At 43.4% G+C, this 26,511-nt stretch overlaps 1 protein-coding gene across 4 annotated transcripts in view; it reads left to right on the top strand.

Annotated features, from left to right (window-relative positions):
• Window positions 1-26,511, top strand: part of LOC120846867 (C2 domain-containing protein 2) — a 170,554-nt gene that overhangs the window by 128,101 nt on the left and 15,942 nt on the right. The window contains exons 10-16 of one of the 4 annotated variants that reach the window (XM_042289295.1): window positions 1,545-1,704; window positions 7,483-8,220; window positions 11,123-11,223; window positions 14,448-14,471; window positions 17,035-17,076; window positions 19,364-19,469; window positions 23,188-23,358. In XM_042289295.1, coding sequence (XP_042145229.1) covers window positions 1,545-1,704; window positions 7,483-8,220; window positions 11,123-11,223; window positions 14,448-14,471; window positions 17,035-17,076; window positions 19,364-19,469; window positions 23,188-23,358 — 1,342 coding nt within the window. The remainder of the gene's footprint in view (window positions 1-1,544; window positions 1,705-7,482; window positions 8,221-11,122; window positions 11,224-14,447; window positions 14,472-17,034; window positions 17,077-19,363; window positions 19,470-23,187; window positions 23,359-26,511) is intronic. The other 3 variants (XM_042289301.1, XM_042289344.1, XM_042289321.1) reach the window with 3 other exon arrangements.

Below are 26,511 nucleotides of genomic sequence, written 5' to 3' on the forward strand. Positions count from 1 at the left end.
TATTGCCTTAATGTCGATATATGTTGTGGAAACATCGAAGACCAATTTTTGGGTTGAAAAGACACCAAAACTTGATTGAAAATCAATAAACCTGGTGAATGCTCTCCAAGTTCCTTGAAACGTCGTTATATCAATTGCACCGTTAAAGCAGCGCTGCCTCGCGTAAGTACGGCGCTAAGCCCTTTACGCACATAACCTTGTAAACCCTTCTCTCCCATGGCTATTCAAGTCTTGCGTTTAGGGAATAGAGAGGAAGATGGGGAGAGGGGGTCAGTGTCGTTAGGCCCTTCGGGTGCTGTTGAGTCCCTTCGCCTCCTCCGCTCGTGTGATTCAACCAGTCATTGGACATCATGAACGGCTGGGTTGCAACGCATTGACGCCACCAAGTTGCGAAGTGCATAACCATATGCCAGCCTTGCCATAGACCTGCCCGTGCTGGGACGAATGATGTCACGAATGCGCCAAATCTCTTAAGACACATCGTGTTCTTTAATGGCTGCTTTTCGAGTGCCTGCGAGAATTGACTGTTTAAAACGTCTATAACTCCTTCTGACATCTATCTTCTCGTTAGCTCAGTTGGTAGAGCGCTCCACTGGAAATGGAGAGGTCCTTGGTTCGATACCAGGACCAGGTGGATTTTTTCGGTGGTGCACCAGTCACCTATAGCTGTGTTTGTCCTTTGTCCCCTTGTTCCCCTTCTCTGGGGATTATTTCCGAAAAATATATTTTTCCCGACCGGACAGTTCTTTCCTCCAACAAAACAATAAAGGAAATGTTTATCTCGTGGTGTCAGATAATCCACTTCAACTGACTTGGTGGAGGTTACTTCACACGCTGTAGCTTGAGCTAGTTCAAAAGGCTGGTTTACACACTTGTGACTCCTTGCGATAGATTGCCTCAAAACCTCTTGCGATTTCTTACGAGTAGAGAGGTCTGTACTACAAATGGGTGTCCAACTGCTCGATTGGGGTCATGTGGTTTATGGGCCGTGTTTTGCAATATGAGCTGTGTGGAGCTGCCCAAAGCACTGAGCGTCTGCAAATGTTTCCGCCTTTCTGCCTGCTTTGTTCCTCGCCACACAAAAACGCAGTGCATGTGCACTTAATGTGTTACCAATCTCTGCAGGAGGCATCCGCCATTAAATTGCGAGAGCCTCCCTTGGTCCAAGGTGGACCCTCTCCAATCTAGGCTCTCTGACGACGAAAGATCACACTGGTGACATCGATCAAGTAGACGGGAAACACCTGGAATTCTCGTATAAATTCTATTTTTTTGGCACGTCATTTTTTCTTGGCTCAAATAACTTTCGACAATGTTATAAACAACCATTTCTCATAGATAGTATGTATCTCGCAAACACCGCAATACCTTCACTCTGGCAAATGCAACTCCAGGGCCACCTCATAAACAGCTCCAGCGTGCCAGTGTTTTCTCGTCGTAAGAGATTGCAAGAAGTGGGTCGTAAGCAAACGAAAGTGTGTGAATGGGCCTTAACATGTGAACATGCAAACATAATAACATATTTCTCTTTTTTTTTGTCTCAGTTTCTTTACATGGAGGGGTCCCAGATCCCCGTGACGGCAGACTCTCAGATGGCGACGGAATTCTCTCAACAAAATCGCATCGTGGAAAAGAACAGCCGAATCACTTCGGATGGAAGGGTCATCACCACAACTACCATCAAGCGATCGCCGACGACTGAGAGTGAGTCATTTATTATTTATTTAATTGTTTACTCAGTCCTTTGAGATCTTGAAGCAGCGTTGTGTGCAACGTCTTGCAAAAATTATGTTAAAGGGCAACTCCGCTCAATTCCAAAGATTTTGGGATAATGAGTAATTTCGAATTAAAAAGCCCTAGTAAAAGACACTACGTCGTTTGCTTCGCGAAAAATGAGATATATATTTTTAAATCTAATTTTAAACATGAGCGGAAATCGAAACCGAAACTTCGACTCCGTCCGGCAACATTGGCCTCGGGCCGCCAAGTACATGGCCATCACGTGGTACGAGGTGTCACGTGATCCTCGGCCCAACGACGGGCGGGATGGGGGTTGGCGGGCGTGCGGCAGGCGCGAGTGTCGTCTGCACCGCACTCTTCGCCACGTTTTGGTGTCTACGGCATTCGATGACGTCTGCACAACTGCGGCATAAGTCTGCGACTCTGCGCATGTGGTGTCCATAGTGTGGACGAAACTCCGAGAGGATGATGATAATCACAAACGGTGAGACGACGACGGTGGTTGTGACGCGGAAGACGGCGGTAAAGGCGGGGCCACGGCGGGCGGTTGGTCTGCTCCCAAGAAGCGCGCTGCGCAGGCGCGTACGCCAATCACGTGGACACCGCTGAGCGCCGAGAGGCAACGTTGCTGACGTCATGCGCTACGCTCGATCGGTGAAGTAAAAACAAGCAAAAGAGGGCCATGTTGATGACGTTTAGCTCAATGTTGGCTCCGCCCATGCCGTAGCCTTGACTGCGCTGTTGGTTGCGCCTGAATTCGCCCGCTCGAGTCAGCCGATTTTGGCAACTTGGCGAGTTGCAAAGTTTGCCGGACCGTTTAAGAAACATTTAGACAGAACTGCGTGGTAATATTTGACGTGTGGTCTTCCTAGGCGATACTGAAGAGGACTGCATTGTTTTTTCAAAACCGAAAATGAAGCGGAGTTGCCCTTTAAGAAAAAAAAAATATATATATATATTTGTAATTATGTTTAATTTAAACCTAGTACTCATTTGACTCATGTTGAAATGTGTATTTTTCTTTTTTTTTACCTATATTGTGCATTTAAACTTGGGAAACTGATCTGAATTGCTGTCTTTCGCACTCTCTTCAGAACTGCATCACGCTAAAGATATTTGTTTTTTTGTCAGTCTTGTGTCTGGCTGCATACCCAAATGTTTTGCACATGCTGCATTCTTCTTAAAAGTGTGCCACAAGTTTGGATCTTTTGAGAGTTATTCTTCTGGTTGCCTGCAAATAGGACTTGAGGAATGGCTCCATGGCTCTACACAAATCAATTTCACATTGGAGGCAAAACCGAGTAATATTGATCAATAAAAATATTAATACCTATCGCAATTCTAAAACAATGATAACAGTGAATGTTGCTGCGACGATTAAAGGGCAATCCATTGGGTCATAGCATTGGCTTGCTCTCAGTGTCGGCACAGGGTTGTGATCTGGAGAAACTAAGGTAATTTCTTGAAATATTTCTAAGCATAAATTTCGTGTAGTAAATTCCGAAAATGAATGTCCGCCCCTGAGAGATCTCCCATCTCATTTTATGGGTGAATATTTGTGGCGGAAACACCGGCGAGGCGGCCAAATCCATGCGACGTCAGTGTCTGCAGTAGTTGTTCCCGCATCCAGTGGGCCTTTTTGTAGCAGGTGCCGACATGTTTATTGCTCATTTTTGCTTAAAATTGCTCTGTCTTATCCCAAGTGGTCACTTACAAGATATGCTTTTCTGTTTATTCCTTCCTGGTGGGTGGGCATTAATTTGGGATTTTACGTAGATGCAAAAGCCGTTTTCATTGTGGTCTCTTGGAAGTTTGTCGAGGCACACTTTTATAGTAACCAACCAAAGGCTGAGGCAATCTCAAATTAAAGCACGTGTGACAAAGCATTTATCGAGGGGCTTATGTGTATAGCATGTCAGAAGATATAGATGGTCTTAACAAAATGTCAGCAGCTCTTCTGTATCTTCTATGGTGATTTTCATTCAAATACAGTGTGAGCCAAGTTTGTTTTCGTCACGCTGATATATACGCGTTTATTCAAAACTTGAAAAAATCTACCTTTTAGATCACCAGCGATACTTTAGCAGCACGAAGACAAAATTATGCAAACAATCAAATGGTGGTGTGCCATCCAAAGTATTTGCAACCCGAAACGAGATGCCGCCGTCTAAAGGCACACTTGGAGTAGGAGAAATGGGGGCCTTGCACCATTTGAGATGTGCATTGGAAACTTGCCCACCAGCTAAACCATGAAACGAAGGAGCTGTGAATAGTAAATGAAATATGTTTTGCTTACCTTTGCTGAACTTTTACCTGGAGCATTATAGTAAAGATGTTCACGCTGTAGCAGGTAGCGGTCTTGGGACCTGTTTTTGTGCAGAGATTAGCCAAAGTACCATGAGACATTGCTGTTCTTAGTATATATACTATAAACTGTCGAGCCTTCCTATAGTAAAGACTGGCATAATGAATAGCAGTTTAAGCATATGCTTCTAATACTGATGCAGATATTTGACATACTAATAAAATTAAAGATATTTTCTACAAAAATTGACTTTTCTGTCCAGAGACACTGTAGTTTTATAATCAAATTTCCAGACAGCTGGTCACTTGTATAGTACGCTTTTTGTGTCCCAGCTTAATGCTTTAAAGCATATGTTATTAGCTAGCTACTTGCTTTGTAGGATCATGCTGCAAACCCTTCCTGGAGTTTGCTGGTGATGTGGTATTTCTGGAGCTTACTTAAAATCAGAATCTTTTCACAGTATAGATCACTGTGAATGTGGGACATGGGAAACGACTATTTTATTGCTGGTATGGCTTGGGTTTGCTTGGTGTGCATGTAGGAGTGGGACTATCAGTCTCTGGTCTAGCAGATTCGTTCTGCAATTAACAAATTCATAACAATTCTGCGGCTGTTTCATACCTTTCTTTGCTACTTCATGGAAGCCCATTCCCTGCTTGGTTACCGATTTCTGCAAGCTGTGCATTGGCGAAGAGGAGTGTTTAATTGTGTAGTACTTATGTTGTCAGTGCCATACTTTTTTTTCACAACCCAGATGCCTAAATATTGTTCAATTAGTGACTATGCGTTAAATGTACTAGAAGTTTTTTTTGCCTATATACTCATATTTTAATCCAAATTATGATTCGAAATTCGTTGTTCTACGCAATTTGTGTGCAACTACAGAGTTTGTACTAAGTAGACCAAATAATTTATATAAAAAAAGCCTCAATTTAAGAAGTGAATGGTTCAAATAAGTACAGTCAAATTTCATTATAACGAACGTCTTTAATAGGAAAATGCCCTTTCAACAAAATATACTAGGTATTGTTCCGACGATTCCCCATGACACCATATTGAGTTTCTGTTCTATAAATAGCAGAATACACGACCCAGCGATCTATAAATGAACAATCGCTAGTAACTTCCTAGGTACCAAGTATTTGATATAAGACAAAGTATCCTGCTCGCACACAGTGCAATAGCGATCTATAACAAATGAAGGTGTGTAACGTACGGGGGAAAATGCAGAGAATTGCAGCCTTTGCAAAAGCCTTTACTTATCTCTCTTTGTCCTAATATCTTCCATGCCTGGAAATTACACCAACAAGTTTGTAGAAGAGTTAGTGAAAATGAAGAACTGGCAGGTTATCTCTTGCGCAGCAGCTTGGGACTATTAATAACAAGATGCTGTTTGTCCAGGCACATGAATAATATGTGTCTGAACTGTTATAAAGTTACCTTAAGAATGGATTCGCAATGTTTGTTCCGAAATTTTCTCCCGAAAGGTTTTCTTTCTCTTTGCTATGATCAGTGGGCTCATTCGATTTACCTGCACCAGCCTGCACCAATGCAGAAAATTGCAGTGCAGTGTACTTCCAGTTTAGTTTTCAGATTGGCTGCACTTGTAAATCAAATATGGCAGTGTGTACCCTGGTGCAGGAGCGAAATCGAATGAGCCCAATGACACCTGATGCAAAAATATGTACTCGTTCAAAAAGCGACAGTTTCCAGACCAAAGGCATCCTAGTCGAATGTGGCCAATGCCGTGTTATTGTTGTTTTGTTATACTTTAGTGTTTGGAGAATTTATTTTTAGATTGGGTAAATCTATGCAGTCATTTCTTGACTTTTGCAAATTCATTCTTGGACATTCGAAATTTGCGTTGAATGCCATTCAAGTAAATAAGTAAATACTAGGGTTGTGCGAATATTCTAATTCTTTAATAGTCTCGAATACTATGCTATTTGATATTCGCTTTGAGATGGACTGTGATCTTCATATTTTTCTAAGTGCTGATTACGGCGGATTAGCCCTGTTGAGCGCACTTCTTGCCGAGCACCGGTGCACTGCAGAGAAGCAACGCATGCGGTAGCAATCTCTGTGGGTGTTGCTTCTCCACAATGCACCAGTTCTTGGTAAAAAGTGCACTCAATGGGACTATCCCACCGCAATGAACATTTGGAAAGGTATAGATATCCTAGCCACATAGGAGAAAGGTACACTTTCAAAACAGGATGGTAAACACACACTCCTAAAGTATTAAAAAAAAATGAAAATTTGTATATTTGCATTGCAGTAAAATTTTTAATATTAAACTGTGGCTATTACACAAGAATGCATGTTATGCAGAGTTGCCCCGACGAGCTGCATTCATTATTTGCGATTCTATCTTTTCTTTTCAAATTTGATATTGAAGAAAGGATATTTGCGTATTAACCAATAGTATTTATAAATCCGATCAATCAGGTATAGCTGGGAATCTCTCTAGCTTTAATTGTATATCAAATCTCTGATTTACTTGCCATCCCAATGTAGTCATCAGGCTTTCTGAGGCCACAGTCTCTAAATATAGTCAGATTAACAGCTTAGAAATCGACATGTTAAAGCTTAGGAACAACCTTCACAAGTTCAGTTGGGTTTTCATTTAGGCAGGGGGAGGGATGTAGTAAAGGGCTTGGGAAAACTATTTAATTTTGAATTAAAAAATATTTGGAGAAAACCACTTATTGGCATGCATTGAATTTGCTTTAAACTGAAAATACACTATTTGCACATGCCTAGCAAATACAACCAAGAGAGATCTATCTTTTGACACAAAAATACCATAATTAACCAATATATGTTGCAATTTTAATGAAGAATAGCTGTTGTACTAGGTTTGATGACATCTTTTTCGAAAACAGGGCACATAATCCCAGAGATGTGTCACTGTTCTGTACACCTGTTTGTCTCCCATGTTCTAATTTTCACATGAAATTTGTATACCAGACTGACTTGTACAACAATGGACATTTCAGTAGGTCCTTCAGAGTTCGTTATGATGTTGTTTGGCTGTATAGAGTTGTCCCCCTTTATTTATACTTGATAAAGTTGCAATATTGTTTTTGATACCACTATTCTCGCATCCGTGCATGCATGCCGCATGCATATTGATATTCTACTATCGAGGCTTTCTTAAACTCTTTTAGCAGACACTACTTGGCATCAGTAAATGTCAGTGGTATAGGTGACACTCAATGTTTGTTTATATTTTCTAAAGTGCAAGTAACCCCAGGTGCCCTCTTGTACCCCAGGAAATTCTCTTAACATCAAGGCATGAGTACAATGCATCTTTTAGGCTGTTCTCTGGTTCCACTTTTTATTTTTAGGCATTCCAGACTGCTACTACTGTTGTAGAATGGTGGCTGCATGTTGCGACTTGTTTTCTTGCATGCCACCCTGTTGTGACCACCTAGCTAAAACTCGACACCTCGAGAGACAAGCGGTTCTCGCCATTGAGGAAAAACTGAAGCTCCTGGAGCAGTCTCCGCCCAAACCGCTCGACGAATCCATGGTGGAGTTTCTCCGGAGTCAGATTTCCAATGGCTGCTCCGGGGCTGCCCCGGTGCACCAGGCGCAGCGTGATGGCCATTTTTCCGACGGTTCGGCGGACATGATGCCCTCCGCACACTCTCCCATTTTCCCGGAAGCCTCTTCTCAACCTTTGTTTGCGAAGGATTGCGATGACTTGACATTGTTACCGTCGAACATGTCAGGTGGATCTCCAAAGCAAGATGGCTGCCGAAGAGACGCTGCAGACGCCGACATCCCGCCTCCGCTGCCGTCTTCCCCGCCGCCGAATGTGTCTGGTCGGCAGAGGATGGCGAGTAGCTCCACCGACGACAACAGCAGTCTCGTGGTTGGTGGAGAGTTTGCTTCGCAAGGTCCATCTACTACGGATGGTCTTCTAAACGGAGAGAGGCAAATGGTGACCGTTGTTCTAACAACTTCGCCGCAAACGAGAACTAGCGAGAAGTCCGTTCTCGGCTCCTCGTCCGAATCGACGACCAGCGATTGCGGAGACCTGTATCAAAATGGGGCTGCACGAAAATGGGTGGAGCCAGAAGTGGATGGTTCGTACGGCAAGGAACCAAGGAACTCTGGCGGCTTTCCATTTCCAAGGGCCGACCAAAACGGGAACATTAGGCACGATGGTGAGAGTGCAACTTTTACCGGGAACGCTGGTCTCCTTCTCTGCGGTTCTTCTACTACTACTCTTTCTGGTGCACAAACCAATTTTTCACTCTCTTCACTGCTGCGTATTTTTCGTTGTGCCTGCATCTCCTTTTGTTGGTGTTGTGGTGGTGTCATCGTCGTTGTCCTGCGTTGCGTGGTCCTGGGTTGGCGCCGTCGCCCTTGTGCATTTGCAGCTGTTTGCATGCAAATGTGCCTCACGATGCGTGCTTGTTACCGTGCATGCATGCATGGATGTTTGACTAACCTGTTGGTGTATGCCCCTTTTTTTTCCACTAACTCGCCTTCATAAATTCTCCGAGAAAATGGAAAATCAGATAGTGTCTTGGTAGTACAGACTAAGGTTGCAAAAGTTACAGGGCCAGAAGCTTAAATGAACACTTACCCAGCTTGTGAAGATGAAAACTGCAGAGGCATAACTGCCTCACTACGAATGTAAAAAGATGCAGTCAGACAAGCGAGTCAGCTTTGCCCATGCAATTGTTGCAGTCATGCAATTGCTAGATGGATGGTTGATACAAACCTACAAGCTAATTTATAATGGTATATAATGCAAGCATGAGTATGTGTTATTGATTAGTTTGAAAATCATCCACTCAAGCACATGAGGAGCCCTAGCTACATATTCTAGTACTTTGTCTTGTGCATGTGTCAAGAAAAATGCCCATTGGACAGGAGGGGAGATCTTATGTGCCTAGCAGATACAGGTCTCATTTAATGTACTACTTGAGATGCTAAATTGCTATGATTTGACCACATTCTATGTAACGTGTAGTGCAAATTTTGGTAAAAAAAGTACAAGAGATGAGAGTACTAGCTTGCAATATCATAAGTCTTCTGTCGTTCTCGAACAAAATCTCAAGCTGTCGAGTTTTATTATTGCTCCCAATTATTTCTGGCTTTGCAGAGGTGCATGAAAGGTTGCTTTGTTATGTTCCAGCTGCTATATATATAAATTGTGCATATATGATAACAGCATTTTTATGACTCCAGTATTACTACCGTAAAGTTCCGAAAGAACGCCCACCCATAATGAACAGATAAATGTTGAAAACCTTGGGGTGGGCTATCTTTGAAGATGCTACAGCTAAACTATCCAAAATGAATGATAAACACCCTGGCACTGGCTACAAACCACGTTACGCAGGAACTGATGCCGCAGATTGTGGACCCCGGAAATTCGCGTTTCACAATGCGACAAACATGCGGGAATTCGCTACAAACTCCTGTGTCACGGGAAAGGATACCGCAGGTTGCGGGCGCAGCAGATTCCGCTACAAACTTGCCTTTCACGGGAACCGATATTGCATGTGCAGATCGCGGACAAAAATGCGGTAATCCGCTGCAAACTCTGTTCAGATTCGCATTTCATGGTGCAACATACATGTGGGAACAACTCGTGTGTTACGGAAGCCAATATTGCGCACGCAGATCGCGGACAAAAACGTGGGAACCCGCTATAAACTCGCTTGTCAGGCGTGCCGATACAGCAAATTGCGCGGTTGATGCGATTCCCGTCGGACATAGCGTGACGTTCGACGGGAATCGGGTGTGGGCGATGTTTCGGAATTTTTATGTTACTAATATTAAGCCAGAAAAATGGGATGGGCGATCTCTAGGGGGTGGGCGTTCTCTCGGAACTTTACGGTAGTTACAAACTTTTAGCATAATTTTTTTATTGTACCTATATACACATCATGTCTGGGTTACCTTAGTCAGCGAAGTTTTAGCAAATTTTATTGCTCGTCCGGCTGTTGTTCCAGCTAGCAATGTTTTAGTTGTTTTTGTGAAACCTTGTGGACAAGCTAAAACTACTCTTGTTCAATTGCTGCACGATTCGAAATCGGAAAGTAAAAACACCTACCATAAAATATGATGTAAGTGCCCACTTCGTTTAGACGTCCACTATTAACATTTCCCAAACTTGGGAATTATGCAAATTATACGTCAAGTGCCCGATTTGACCGACAAGCGCCCATGTCTGGATTAATCCAGTTTCCAGTGAAAGTGGGGCGGATGTTCCCCGGTATTTTACGGTAGCAAGGTCAACGAAGGCGCTCACTTTTTCCTATTCGGGCCAAAATTTTATCTGTACTATCAGACTATCTTGACGAAGATATATAAAAAGATAACCTTAACATTTTGTTGTACATGTTAGTGCACCATCACACACTTAAACAATGTCATACTAACTGTCGAGCATCGGCTCCTTAACAAGGGGCCTCCCGAAAGTCTCGTAGCAGTAGCCGACGTTTCATTCTTGTCCTCTCCTGCCTGTCGGGTCATAACTCCTCTACGGTTCACGTCCCAACAGTACTGATGTCCTTTCCCCCATTGCTCCTCACTCTCCATGCAATTCACCCACCCCTGCCAACAAACACCTCCGAGAGAGCAAGGTCGTAGCACCGGATTTCCAGTGCCGCCTACCGCGAGCCACAGTGGGAAGATATTGGACATGAGTGCTGTGTCAGCATTTAGCTTGGTCTAGTGTTCAATCTGCGAACGACCGACACTTGTCTACTTACTGACATGGAGAAACATGCCCTGGCACATTGACGATTTGATAAATGGGCGTTGTCCCTGCCCATGCACTCTCTTTCTCACCTTACCTTTCACCCATGCACTGCCCCTCCAGTACTCAGTACTCTACATATTCTTGTGACCGGTCATGGGGTCTGTACCCTGTAGAAGCTAACCATGTTGGTGAAATATTGGCTGCCACTCAGAGGCTTCTGGGAGGTTCCTTTTTTATAGTTCTTCGTAATGGCTTCGACTGAGGACCTTTGTGTCTAGCTTGCGCATCAGTGCCTGTTGACCCTAATCTTCTGTGCCTCGCACTTTGTCCCTCCGGCCGTTGCTCAGATGGAAGCTCCCTGACGGAAGCGGCGCTCAAGGAGTTGGAGGCCAAGGGGAGAAGCCCGACTGCCACCAAGAGCACTCTCATCATCCACAGCGTGCAGAGGGTGAGCCCGAGAGACGTCCCTCCTACTCTAGCATAATTTTCTCAAACGCAATCTTCCACTCGAAACACAAAAAAAGAGAGTGTGACTTGAGCCTCCGTGTGTTACTAAGTACAGCATTCCATAGCATCTGCTAGAATCACCTGAGCTCCTAGTATCGACACTTTCATTTTTATTTTCTGATGCCACTATAACGGTCATTCTGTTGCTGACAGGTGGCAACACTGATCCTATTCAAGAGGGCTAAAGAGGCATTACTTTACCGTAGCTCCTTCAGCCCTGGCTCTAGCATCCGCTAGAGCTGGGAATCGCAATGCCTTATTGGGCCTTTAGGGTGGAAATAAATTGAGATATCTAATTAACCTCTTTGATGGACTCAAGCCGGCACCCTTGATGCTGGGAGTAAGGGAACGAAAGAGAACATTACCCGTAAAATATCTTTGGGGAGTTCTGAACAATTAGAGAATTGCAGCCAGTCGGAAGGTGCCGACGACAAATTTGATTTCATTGGGCATCCATCTTCAAGTCCTCAATTACGACATTGTAACTTTGGAAATGAAGCCTGGAAGTTTTGGTGCCCTGGGAACATTCACTTACTCTATATAACTAGCAAGCCACCTCAGTGCCTCCGGAAAGCAAAGCACCCCTCTAAGGAACCCCAGGTGGCAGGTTTGAGTCCCAGCCGAGGTGCCCACAATCTGATGGAGGCTTGTTGCGAAGGAGGTACCGTGTCATCAAGATTCGATTGCATGTCAAAAGAACCCCAGGTGGCCCAAAATATTCCTCAGTCCTTTGCTGGGGCATGCCAGATGCCCTTCGTTCATCTGGAATGTGAAACTCAAATTAGATTTTTTTAAGGGATAATTAAAGCCACCGTATACGGCAGCTTTAGCAGAGTATGCCATGCTTTTCCCCGTGCCACCTGTCAAGATTGGTCAGAAAGGATCAGACACATAACTTTGAAGACAATCCAAGCCGGTTTAGCGTGACAAACCGAATGCGCCGTGGACTGCCAAGCACACTGACACGGGATTCGGTTGTCGTTTGCTCCTTGTGGCCTCCCAGTGATCCGACGCATGAAGTTTGCAGTTCACTTTATCTTTGAACTACTCTACTCCAAGTTCACTAAAGGCCCGTTCACACTCTTGCGACCGAGTACGACTGAGAGAGACGAGATCTCTTAAAACTTCTTAATCGTTTTTAGAATGAGGGAACACACTGGCATTGTGGCGCCATCTATGCGGTGACCCTGGAACTGCATTTCACAAGAGCGAAGGTTTTGCGGGATTTCCGAGGTCAAATGTGCGTAATACTCATAGAAAGGCTCGTTTATAACATTGCCAAAGTTTTTCGAGCCATGAAAGGATAATGTGCGAGAAACAAAAAAAAACAAAAAAATATGCCGGACCGCCGAGTTTACACCGCTTCCCAATAGATGGCGCCAGTGTGTTCTCTGGTTTAAGAAGTTCTAAGGAACCCAGGTTTAACAGGTCGCAAGAGTGTGAGCGGGCCTTTACTCGTACGTATATTTGAATCACCACACCATGTCCTAAACTTGAATCAAAATGCTTGAATAGCTTCTGGAGCAGTCAAAGTCTTATAGAGACTGAGCCGCTAAATGCGCCAGATATTTCCTTATACATACCGTTATTTTAGAGCCTAGCTCTTAGGTGCCCGTTTCCGTGTTTTGCGGCGTCAGTGCAGGAAAATTCCCCCTCTAAATTCAAGGAATTGAATTGGTGTTGAGATCACGTGACGTCAATTTTCCTGCTAAATCTAGCGGAGAAACTGAATTTGTTTATAAGTAATGTGACGCCAAGTCATGTGGCATCAATTTTTCAGCTAAATTTAGCAGGAAAACTGTGGGAGTGGAGGGGAAGGCATGAAGGAGGAGGAGCAGAGGGTACAAACGAGGAGTAGGAGGAAAGGAGAAGGAGGGGCATACCCTCCCCTCTGTACCCTCCTCCTCCTCCTCCTCCTCAAGAGCTGTGCTCTAATTTCGCGTTATGAAAATTTGTAAATGTCTACATTTTTTTTAGATTTAAATGATGACCATCAGTGGTGCTTAGTGTTATGCATGAAGTGCCCCGGTCTCGTGTCATTCCTCTGGCAGCCAAACTGCCATATGCAGTGGCAAGACGGCGGTTTTACTCGCCACCTCCATGCTGTAGCAACACAAGTCAGACGACATTAGCAATTTCTGTTTCATTGCTGGCTTTGCCATCGAGATTAGTGAATTGAATCAAACCTTACATACCTACAGAGGTGATGTCACTAAGGATTAGCTTTTAGAACAGACTGCTTCAGGGCAAGGGTTCTGAATGGATCACATTGAGTCACTGAATGTTCCCAAAGCCCCACATTCCATAGAACCTGCTCATATCCGAGAATCAGGCCAGTCGAGCTTTCTGACTGGGATTTTGTGACCATTTCCAAGCCGAGGGAAATAAAAGTGAAAAACGTATATGCGCCGAGAAAGTGAGGAAGAGGAGGAGACAAGAGTGTGTGGGGATGTCAGAACGCCGAGCTTTAATTGGTATGATGAATGGATAGACCTAAAGCTGCTTTTGTCTCGACTGCACTCGTCGAACGCATGACAACACGAAGTGCCGCTGTCCGGCATTTGGTTCTTGCGTTTGAACACGTTCAACGAGTGCAGTGGTAACAAAGGCAGCCTTCGACTCCGCTGCACTCGTCGAATGCGTTGGAATGCAGAATGCCAACGTCTGGTGTTTGGCTCTCGCATTCAAACACGTTCAACGACTGCAGTGGAGATGAAGGCAGGTAGCTTTAGGTCTACCCACTAATCATTCCAATCGGAGATCGGCCTTTTGATGTCCCCTTGAGCACTCCTCTCCTCCTGACCATCAATTTCCGGGTGCATATAGTGTCTCCATGGTAGTTCTGAGCAGGTCTGGTTGAAAGCTGGTGGGCATGCTGCTTTTTGTTTGACAGCTCCGCATGCTCCGATTCAATTCCTCAAGGCACCACTTTGAAGGTTTTCTAAGCCATCAATTGCAGAGTCGTGATGTGGTTTTAAAACAAAGCTTCAGAGTTTTGGTACCCTGAGAACATTCAGTGGTTAGGTGCGCCTTCATCGCTTGTTTAACACCTCTTTGCTCGCTACTGTATTGGTAATTGTTTGGCACGGAGCGTTGAATGTTGTGGCAACTTCTTCTCTGATTTGACTGTCGCTTCCTTCTGCTCTTTGCATGCAATCTGTGTAGGAAGTTGCCTGCCCAAGCTTCAAGGTATGTTCACTCATGTTTGTGAATGTCTCTGCTCACTCTAGTCCCTGAATTGTTCTGAAACCACTGCACTCAAAAAAGAAAACAAAAAAAAGGGAGACACTGTGGAACAACTGCTGGTCCTGCTAATTTCATTTCTTGTTCTGACCAATCTGAATCATTTAACTCTGTTAAGATATATGTGTCTACTTCTCTCGCATATATGCCTACCTGAATATGTTTGATCTGATTTCTGGGGAATGTGGGACCTTCAAACAATGGCCAATATCGACTAAGGCATAGAACTCTGTTAGACAGAACATTGCCTAAAGGCAAGCTGTTCGTCCACGGAACAAATGAGCTGTCCACTTCCATTATGATTTAATTGTCCACAAGGATTTTATACGATCGAAATCACCCCTAGGAAATGTTAAAAAGCCCGACCGTAGCCAGGCAAAATTGCTGGTGGGGAGGTAATTAGATTTAACGGAGAAATAATTATTCAAATGCAAACACCCGTTGCTGATCTCAACTGCTCCTGGCTGCTATGTGGCTTTTTAGTGGCCTGTGCTAATTGAGGGGCATAAGCATATGGGAAACTGATCCTTCTAGATATCATCGCATAATCATTGTCACTAGACACAGCACAGCAGGACTCTACGGCATCTTTCTGTAATGCTGCTGCTCTTCTGAGCCAATAAAGATTACAACTACCTGCATAGGGAAGTGTAAACTGGAGGAGGCATTAACGAGGGAAAACTTTCCCGAGGGAGGCGGTTGTTAACTCCATAAAGCAAAGCAATTCACAAAAGCACGACTCTACAAACATGGTTGTACAACATCCAGAACAACACTCGTGCGCTTGCAATTCCGTTCATTACCATACCGTAGAATGCCACGCATCCGCCCATTCCACATTAAGCGCCCATTCCCAAATTTGTAAGATCCGAGGAAATATGCGCAGTACACTTATATGTAAAATTGATGACCGGACAAGCGCCCATCCCCCATTCTCTCGCGATTATTTCTAAATTTTGAGTGGGCGCTTGCCCAGTATTTTACAGTGTACTTAAGGTCGTGATGCTGGAACCAGCCGACAGAACTGCACACGGGGACATGAATGGTTCTGCAGGATCGGTGGTCGAGTGTTTTAGTGCACCACAGCTCGGAGCTGAGCACAAGCTCGCTCTACAGGACCCAGGCATCCTGGGTTTGATTTGGATTAACATTGTACCGGTGCATTGTATCACTAACTGCACGATGCACGTTAAAGACCTCAGGTTAGCAGTCGTACTGCGCTGGCTGGATTTCTCGTGTCGCCATATCTGCCGTACCAGATGGCGTGGAAGGTGCTATCCGATTAATTCTGTAAAATATTCTAGCATTTTCGAGCGCATATAAAACCGAAACCTATAAAAAATACTGGAAGGGCCCATTGTTGTCTGGTGAAAATCCGTCGCAACATGGCTTTCGTAAGTCATGTGACCCAGAATTGCTCAACTTGGCATTTATGGCAAGTCTCAGTCCAGTGACTCTAGGGCAAGAAATAGAGCACGCTGGTACTGGAAAAAAAAACTACACCACAAACATAATTACGCACATGCAATGATTAGGTAGTAGATCAGTTGCAGTTGGCAGATGCTTAGTGTGATTATTGGGCAAAAAATGGATGAGTCAATAATTGTGAGAGCTTTCCTTGGGCAGGAGGCAGCAGTTGATTGTACGAATTTTCTTTCTCTTTGGTGCAGGACACAAATACTGTTCCTATGTGCATGTTTTGTTTGACTGCTGTGGTTTTATGATGACCAACTGTATTAACAACTTCTCCAGGTTTCTCCCTGTTTAATACCTTTCACGAAACTTGTGCATGTGCAGCAGAGAGGAAGACGAAGGGAGGACAGGACACAAACGAGGCACCTCATTTGTGTCCTGTCCTCCCTTTGTCCTCGTCTTTGCTGCGCGTGCGCAAGCTTTATGAAATGACAAACCGACCAGCCCAAACAGCCACTCTTTTCCTTTTAGTACTGTCCCTAAATGTCCCTGCATTTGAAAAAAAAAAAAGTAATGCAAGTTTTTTTGTTTTAAGAAGAGGACTTCTGACAAGAGAAGTCTGTCATGTTTTTTTGCAACACAGAAATGAACTATGTATCACTATACTAATTGTTCATGCTCCAGCTGAATGTATAGTGCCGGCAGTTGGCATAAGACCCCAAAAATTTAGAATTTCAATACTATCTGATTCAATATAGTTGAAAGCAATTCTTGGGGATTTTGAATGAGAAAATGGTAGAGAGTGCAGCCCTTGTATACATAAAAAAAAGAGACCCCATTTTTTTATTGAAAAGTTTTTAAAATTGTGTTTATCTGTTGAGTTGGTAATTAGCTGAAATTTAGGCATATCTCATGCCATACCCCAGTACAACATTCTTGCAGAGTATCTGGCAATGCCTAGTTTATTTTTGCAGTGAGAAGAACACAGTTCATTTTTCATGGCATAGTAATCTGTCAAGAATTTGTTGCAAGCCAAATGCCAAACTTGCACAGATGTCTTTTCTGACCGAAATTTGTTGCCGACTGCTATTCTTAGGTGAGAATGGACAAGAAGGGCCGTTGGCATGAGGTTTCCCAGGTACTGACCTCCGAAAACTTCTCGCACAACCACTGGCTGCACCCCTGAGTTGCGGGTTTTTTTTCTCTCTCGGTTGCACTCACTTTGGCGCTGTCTGACAATGGATTAGAAAGCTTCCTCACTGATTTCACCGAAGGTTGCCAATGTTTCACTTCACTGGGGGAGTTGCAGGTGGCTAGGGTACATTTTTCAAAATGCACGTTTAACAGACGAAGGGCTTGAGATTCTTTTAATCAGCGCTGCCTGTACTGAACTAAAGAGTTCGTAACGATGCTGGCAAAGACATATGCTGATTAACCTTCGGGCTGACAGCGTCGGACGCTGTAAGTCGCTGGAGCCGATCCAACGCCGAAAGGTTGCCCCATTACTTTATGCACAGTGCGTTCCTGACTGATATGCTTCGTGTCTAATGTCTGCCGAGTTCGATAAACATGCGGTAAAGACTGTATCCATGTTTACACTCATTTTTTCAAGGAGTCTGCTTAAACAAAAACAAGCGCTCCATGTAGCGAGGGAGCTGAGGCAATATCTGCTATGAGAAGCAAAGATATTTAGCCAGACACTGAAGTTGAGAAACATCCTTGGGTTGGAAGTCAACTACAGTCAAATCTTGTTACTTTAAACTCTCTTAATTCAAACTTGCAGATAATTCAAACTAAAAACATACAGGTTCCATCCAATGCGTCTCTATAGGAGGAAACTCCGCGGAATTCAAACTTTGCTTTATTCAAACAAATGTTCGGTCCCCCTCGAGTTTGATTTAACGAGATTCGACTGTCTTGTATTCCCTTGGACAGCACCATAAAGTGTACTTCAAGTAAAGCGCAAGTTCACATTCTTGAAATATGCCTAGAGTAAACATACAACACACTCAAAGTATCTCGATCTCTAACTGTGATCAGCCTTCTGGACGCTCTCAATAACTATACTTGGTTCAACTGATGTACCGTAATTGCTTTGCCAATTAAGCTATAACTCTGGTTTTTCTGCTTTTCTTTATGCTTATTTATGTTGGCGGCATGGCTGCTGTCAATTTTTTATGCACCACCGGTGTCTTTTGCATGCCGTCAGAAATCCAGCTTTCAACATGCTGCACTGTGAAATGCTCCTGCATTAAGTAATCCTTGGTTTGTACGATGGAAAATCGTTTTGTTGACAGACTAACGTGATAGCAAAAAGATGGGTATAGTAAAGGAAAGTGGAAGTATGCTTGTACTACAGGTATAGACGCTTCGCAGCAGCTGTACATTGGGGCCGCCATAACCGACCTTCAATTTTTGTTTCCTCTTATTCCATATACTTCACTTCAGTATTGCCATAGCAGGCCAGGTTATTGCCATCTTAGATTCTATTGCATCCCCCTCCCCAGCATTGGCTCTTGTGGAAACTCATCAAGACCCGTTTCGGTGGCTCGGCATCTCGACAGACAAGAGAAGGTCGGCAATGGCGGCTGTAATCTGACGCATGTGCAAAGTGTCTGTAGGCATCTGAGGCTCTGACATACCAATGAAGATGCTCAAGTTCAGTAGGACCTCTACTGTAAAGCCATTTTTTACAGAAAAAATATTTACTATATTCTCAAATGCCCGTACCTGTGTTTTAAGTATATAGGGTTGCGTTTTCTGGATTTATTTTTCGTAAAACTCTAAGGCGTTTTTTTTTCGGGGCTTATCCTCAGCTTCAATGTTTTTCTGTGTCTATTTTCTGGTATCGTGCGAAAATCGGCGTTTACTGGGGCTGATGTTGAAGGAAACAGGGAATTCCCCAACCTCCAGGGAGCATGCGCAGGACCCCTTAGGAAATACCCCGCACCAACAAGAAAAAAAGATGTAGTTCCGAAGCAAGAAGTTCATTGGGAGCTATGTTACGAGTGAGCACAAAATAAAGCTGCGGAAAAAGATTCCCACAAAGTTTTTTTTCTATTCTAGGACAGCTCCAATTAAAAGTTGTTTGGGTTTCACCGATTATGAAGAAATCACCCTACGGGTTAATTTTAAATGCTTGTCGATACTTACTGAGAACACAGAACCTTAGCTAGTTATAAGGGCACTTTGACTTCGCTCCTCTAAGTCTATATCTTTACTATATTTGCTGTAGAGAGACAATTTACCGTAAAACGAGGTTTGTGATCATTTGTTTGCTTTTAGTCGCTGCAATATTTGCGTAATTTTGATGATTTCATTTGGTGGCTATTGCTGTTTCACTGTGCGTGCTCAAGGAGTTTGAGAGTACAGTACGGGGTTGTTTGTACCAACCGGAGTCTTGTCTGTTTTTTCCACGGACACAGTCGGATGAGACTCCGCTGTCGATATCGCCGAGTAGTCTACGAAAACAAGACCACAACTCGGTGGAAAGAAGCGCTTCCTCTTCATGCAGCGAGGCTGAAGGTGAAGGTAAGGAAAAAAGCAAATTCTTTTCTATATTTCGACATTTCGAACCTTGAGTAGTCTTTACTGGCAAATATCGCTGCATTAAGAAAAAAAACAACGAAAGGGTGCCTATCTGTCCACTTTCCCACACAGTGCTCAATGGGCCGGTCACTGTAATATGTGAAGGTAGCTTGGTGCATAAAGAGAATGCAAAAGAAGTTTTGATCTAAGAATATCTGTGCTGTGCCACCAAAATATTAACCCCCTAGCCATTTTTTTGGGTGCAATTTTTGATCCTAAACTGTTTTCCTTTTTTTTTTTTTTTATTGCACGTGCTGCCCGGGTCGCACGTGTCTCCAAAGTCAGCTTCCATCCCTAAAAACGTGTGCGATAGAAAACCCATGCTGCCATCTCTGAGCAGTGCCGCAAACTAAGCTTTGAAGGAGCCTGGGTCATCCGAAACGGCTCGGGGGTTAAAGTGGGCTAGTCAGATAAGCATTATGAACAATAAACAGCACAAAGGACAGACAAGGGCAAGAACACAGATGGGAATAACGAGAAACAAATTAAAGTAGTTGTTATTTAGGCAGCAGGAGTTTAGTCGTCCAACATGTGGCGACATTGTTACCCAACGTAGGCGATAAATTTAGCCAGTGCAATACAACCGCTTGCCTGGGGTCTTCAACGTGAATCCACGCAGTAGTGATACGCAACCCCGTGCAGGTACGATGCTCATTTAGACCGAAACTGGCAGGGGCGGGGATCGAACCCAGGATCGTGGGTTCTGCTGCACAAGCTTTTGCTTCACGTGCTCCCAGCTGGTGTGTGCCAACACACTCAGCCTTCAATCCACCGAAGGCACTAGTGCCTAGCACGTTGTTTTAACGCTCTTATAAGAAAAGAGAAGGAACAAGTGAGAGCAGTTTATAACCAAACGATGAGAACGACGAAAGGTAAAGGAAGAAATTATAGGAATAGGATACATCAAAGCCAATGCAGTAAATTAAAACCATAATTGAAAATGCGGTTGAAATAAGATTAAATTAAAAAATGTAATTCAGGAAAGGAAGAAAGCTTTTGAAAAAATTAATATACAGCAGTAAGAATACTTTGAAAAAGATTTCTCTTTAACTTTTTTAAGTTTTATTACCGTAAAATACTGGGCAAGAGCCCACTCAGACTTTGGAGATAATCGCAAAAGAATGGGGGATGGGCGCTTGTGCAGTCGGCAATTTTACGTATAAATGTACCACGCATATTCACTCGGATCTTACAAATGTGGTAATGGGCGCTTAATGTGGAATGGGTGGATATGCGGTATTCTACGGTAGATTATTTTTTTTTCTCATATGCTTCATTATTTTCTTGTCTCTTATTTCAACTGTAATTTCATTTGTAGCCTCGTTTTTACTGCATTTGCTTCAACGTGTCCTGTTGCTTTCATTTCTTTCTTTCTCTCTGTCCTTTTCGTCACCTTGAAGAGGCAACTGCTCTCACTTCTTCCTTCATTGTCCTTGTAAGTGCATTAAAGCAACAGTGCATAAGTAAACGCTAGTCCCGTTTGTGTTCTTGCCTTCACCTGTCCTTTGCACTAGTATTTGTTGTTTATAACGCTGCGACACATAACACGCTTAATTTTTGGGTCATAACTTTTTCGTCTTGTGTCATTCACCGAGTTCCCTTTGGAGATACCATCGACTGGCTCATTGGCTGCTGTGCGGGGAATTCGAGAGACTTTCATGTTGTAAGACTGTGCGATGCATGTTGCCGCATACGTGGCAAAACGTCACGAATAAAGAGGGCGGGAAAGTGTAAAACCTAAAAGAAATGTCTATAGGGGCACTAAGGTGGAATTTGAGATCATCTTTTTATGGCACGAACTTGACCTACACACCCTAAGCATCCTACAAGACCCAAAATTACAAATGTGCATAGCCTTTTCTGCCATTAAAGACGCAACGCAACATCGCAACATGTCCCTCTTTCTGAAATATCTTGGGGAAAAAGGGGTGTGTTGTGGTGTTTGGCAGTGTTTTTAAGGGTGAAAAAGGCTATGAGCAATTGTAATTTTGGGTTTTATAGGATGCTTAGCGTACATCGATTGAGTTTGTGCCATAAAAAGACTAATCTCGAAATCCACTTTAGTTCCTCTTTAATGAGGTTAACTCGTGCCTACAGCTCGAAAAACAGGGTACTGCACATCTCGAGATTGTGTTGAAGATTTGACTAAGGATTGCTACAGCTGCTTTTATATACACACTATATTCAGGAAGGTTCTAAAGCAGAAGATGCAACAGTTGGCAAGCATAAGCTGAAACTTTCTACAGGAACAAAGATTAGTAGAATAAATAGCTGTAGCCAGAGGGGTCTGAACTCCATGCCTCAGTGTGTCCGCTGCATGTGCTGCTAACTTCATCACACACCCGGCAATTGGAAGCGCAATCATTAGCTGTTTGTTCACAACTCCAAAACTAAGTATTTTTTTATCGTTTTCATGTTTGGGTTTACATTAGTTCAAGAGGAGTTGGAAAGTGTACCTCTAAGGAGGCATCAAGCTGTGTGTGGACACGAGAAGTATATGAATGAATGAAAAAGCAGTGCAATACAAACAGGGTTGGACATTCTCAGATTTTTCTTCCCTCGAAGTGGGGGAGAGGGGCAATAAGAAATGGCTTGTATTGTTGTTGAAAAAAACTTGAAAAACATTTTTTTCTCTTGTAACTCAATTAAATTTTTTGCATGTAGTAGCATAAGTATCCGAGGATCTGAGTATAGTTAGGACCCTTTTGTTCTACAAATTTGGCTATAAGCTATCCAACATGACCTTCTGCATGCAGCATTCTTTGGCTACTGGGCTGTGGATGTGTTCTGAGCATGCGTAGTTAACTCACTTCTGCAGAATATCAGATGCCACGCATGCGTTAACAGCCCAATGACTCTGCCCTTTTTGCCTTGGCAATAAGCGCTGGAGAGATGCATAAATCTTCCAAGGCATTTATTTACAATTTTTTTGTATCCGTCATGTATTTCTAAGGTGCTTTTATTCACGGTCTAATGTTTTTAGTACTTTCTTCACTGATAGGGGCTCGGTGGCTCCGAGGCGAGAGCGCCGGCCTACGGATCCCCATGTGGCGGGTTCGAATCCCGGCCGAGGTGCCCGCAATCTGACGGAGGCTTATTGCGGAGAAGGCGCTGTGTAACCGAGATTTCGGTTGCACGTCAAAAGATCCGCAGGTCGTCGAAATTAACCCTCAGTCTTCTGCTCGGGCGTGCCAGATGCCCGTCGTTGGTTTGGCACAAAAAAAACCCAATTTGACTTTTTTGACCGATAGGGGCTTCACTGATTGAAAAACAATGAAATAGAGCTCTAGATTGATCAACAAAACTGCATTCGTTCCACTGAGATGTGCCTTTCCAGCGCGAGCGTTCGTTTCACAGAATGTTTCAAAGCCGTGATTTTATGCTGTAGCCTTTGCTGCCCTGTAAGCTTAAGGGTGAATGAACAATATGGTATGCATTGGGTAATGTGCAGAGAGCACATTAATATTTGCGGCTGAAAGGATTGAACTGTAGCACCCCCATGGTGTGTACGAAAACATGGGTGATCAAGTAAACGGGCTCTTTCTGGTGCCTGCACGCTCACGGGTAGGTTTATTGCTTCTTCGGTCGCTCTGGCCTAGAACTTGCCGCCACTTCATAACAAACTCTCAATGCAACTAATAACATCCTGCCAACCTTGCAGGAGCCTCGGAAAAACCCAAGAAGAGGACATTGTTGGGCAAGATCCGAAAGAGGTTGAGCTTCAAGAAGAACCGCTCCAAGTCCGTGGAAGTCCGTCCGGATGCCGAGTCTGCGAGTCGGAGCAGCAGCCGCAGCGTCTCCACCGACCGCGCTAAGTCGGTGCCGCTTGGAAGTAAGTGTCTTCCTCGATCTGTATTGTTTGAACTGCTGTACCTTTGCATTTCATGCACATTTTGTAGTGAGAAAGCATGCGTGGGACAATTTGTGGGTGAGCCTTTACAAGCTGTATGCAGCTTGGCTTGACGTGTCCATTCGTAATGCTGCCATTTCTTCTCGAAAAACCATTCAGAGATATTTCGCGGGGCATAAATTGGTCACGCGTAGCAAAATGCTTCAACCTAACTGGGAGGTAGCCCCAGCAGTGAAGGCAGAATGCAAAGGCCCCAGTATGTTTACCTGAACCAAAAGGTTCAGGCTAGAATCTCCTTGTTAGATTAGTGATTTCTCTAAATAAACAAATAAATAAAAAAAATTTGGAATCCAAGATGCAAAACCTTCTCCTGCCACGGCTCGCCCAAATATTGTGATTTTCAGTGCCAGTTGCAGTCGAGAAGGGTAGTTTCCTGCGGGGTAAGAAACTATCCTTTGTTTCCTTCCCCTCAGAATAGTTGACCCCTCAGGACAGTTCCCTGAAGGGTAGGAAACTGCAGCTCTTCTGAGCTCGAATAAATATTAATAGCAGTTATAACGATTGGGTTACTGATTATATTAATAATGTCACGGCATGCTTCACAAACGCGCTTTAACTGCTGAAAATAAAACTAGCTTATCATATGCCTATTTGCCGTGTTGGCGCATCGCAGATTCAAAGTAAATATTAGAATTGTGCGAATATTTGAAATTTTGAATAGTAGTTTCGAATGATGCACTATTCGATATTCGCTTTGAGGTGAACTTCAATAGTATTCACATTTTTGGAAGTGGTCGTAGTGTGTTAGCCCCATTGAGTACGCTCCTTACCGAGTATGGGTGCTTTGTGGAGAAGCAACCCCCCGGGAAAGTGAGTTTTGCGGGTGTTGCTTCTCCACATTGCACCGGTGCTGGGTAAGAAGCTCACTTAACGGGGTTATCTGCCGCGATCAGCACTTTAAGGGGGGACACTACCCAGAAAAAGCAATTTCTGCAAAAAAACGTTCATTTTGAAAAATGTCATGATTACATCCACCAACACCTAGAGGGTATTCCCAGAAAGTTTAATTACATTGTACTGCATAGCTAATTTTTTAGAAATTATTTTCGATCCACCAATGCTAAAGAAAAGGTAGAGGTTGGAGGACTTTGAACGCATTTTTCTCCATTCCACTTTCTGGCATAAATTTCATATTAGGAAAACTATCATTTTGTTATAACATAACTTGGATTCATTTTTATGAGTTTTTCTGGGGTCAAATTTTAAGGGGAAGATAACTATGAGCTTGTATTTTTTATTTTTGTCATTTTTCATGATCAAAAACAAAAATTTTGAACAAAGGATGGAAATCTAAAAAACTGTATTTGTGTTTATGTGGCTTTTTTGTCATGAAAGATGGTATAACATAGAAATATAGCTCCATAGTTATCTGCTCTGAACTGCCCTAATGCAATATAACTCATGAAAACAACAAATTTATAAGTAATTTCAAAATGATAGTTTTCCTACGCAGGCACGCCCACTTTCATCTTTGAACGTTTGCAGTTTTTTTTGTACCCTACCCAGGTTAACAAAATTTGGCAGAAATGTTCTCAACATCAACAGGAACAAGCCCTGTAAATATAACTTAAAACAGACAAGTGGTTCAAAAATTTACTTTTTTGGGTAGTGTCCCCCCTTAAAGAGTATGAAAATCGCAATTGCGTGCTTGGGAAAAAAGCATACTTTCAAAGCGGTATACTGCACGCACGCGACTGGTGTATTTAAAAAGAAACTGAGACTTTGTGCACATTGATCTGCATTGCAGTAAATTTTTCAAAATTAAACTGTGGCTGTTAGTCAATGTATATGTTAGGAAGAGGTGCACTGACAACCTGCGTTCATCATTTGGGAATCTTTTCTTTTTTTAAATTCTGAATTGAAATATTAATATTTGCATATAACAAGATTTGTAAATCCACTCAATTAGGTATAGCTGGACATCTCTGTAGGTTTAATATTATGTGAAATCCGGTGTTCACTTGCCATCCCAAAACATTAAACTTTCTGAGGTCCATAAATATAGTTAAATTAAAATTAGCTTATTAATGGACAAGTGGAAGTTTGAGAGCAACTTTCACCAGTTTAGCTGGGTTTTTGTTTAAGCATAGTGCAACAGTGGTGGAAGGCTTAGAGAAACTATTCAATATTCGATTCGAAAATATTCGGCCAAAACCACTTCGAACTCAAAATCCACTATTTGCGTATGATTAGTAAATATAAATTTATAGTGTACACCAAAGGCCTAAACAGCTGCCTATGAAAAGAAGGAGTTAAACACGCGTGAAGACTACAGAGAAAAAAATTAATATATTGCCACGAATGACAAGGGATGAGGCGGCGAATCACTGAGTAAACTGAATGTTTAATGGGGCCAAAACAAAGAAAGGAAACAGAATATTACAATAGAGCGTCGCGGCCGTCGCTAGCAGCGTAACAGCAGGATTGATCGCTGGGGCGAGACTGACTGCGGCTCGCCACGCGGAGTCCCTTCTGCACATGCGTGGGCTTCTGGAACAATCGACGTAGAAGGTTCGACACATAGAACATTCGGACCTCGAACAAGCAACAGGATTCTCGAATTTACCAGGACACCAAATTGCAGGAATAAAAAAAAGATGCGTCGCTGCCAGGAACCGAACCCTGCTTTTCTTCGCACGGGAGGCAGGCACAATAACTGTTAGGCCAGGCACGCGCTGCCTTCTTGGCCCCTGGCGCGCGCAGCATTATGTTGGTGCTGACCAGCGTTACTAGATTGGCTCAGTTGACGAGGTCTGCATTGGTCGTGCTTCGGAAAGTTGACATAAAGCAAATTGAAATTAATGTGCTCATATAAGCACGTCAACAAGCGTGTTGCTGTACCAGGCACTGGAGCATGCATATATGCTCAAAACAATGAACTCTTTTCACATAAACAATGAGAGTGTCTCACAATTTGTACACTGTTGCTCTAGCAGGTACTGTAAAACTAACGGCTCTAATATCAACTGCCGGTGCACACATAAATCTCCAAAGTATGCACGCATGAATCTGCACTGATCAGCTGATCGGAAGTGATGTCTTGAAATTCTTACCCCTTAGGCACACGTCCCCGGA

Source organism: Ixodes scapularis, unplaced genomic scaffold (genome assembly GCF_016920785.2).
Source record: "Ixodes scapularis isolate PalLabHiFi unplaced genomic scaffold, ASM1692078v2 PGA_scaffold0__279_contigs__length_252992795, whole genome shotgun sequence".
In the NCBI taxonomy this organism is placed as follows: Eukaryota; Metazoa; Arthropoda; class Arachnida; order Ixodida; family Ixodidae; genus Ixodes; species Ixodes scapularis.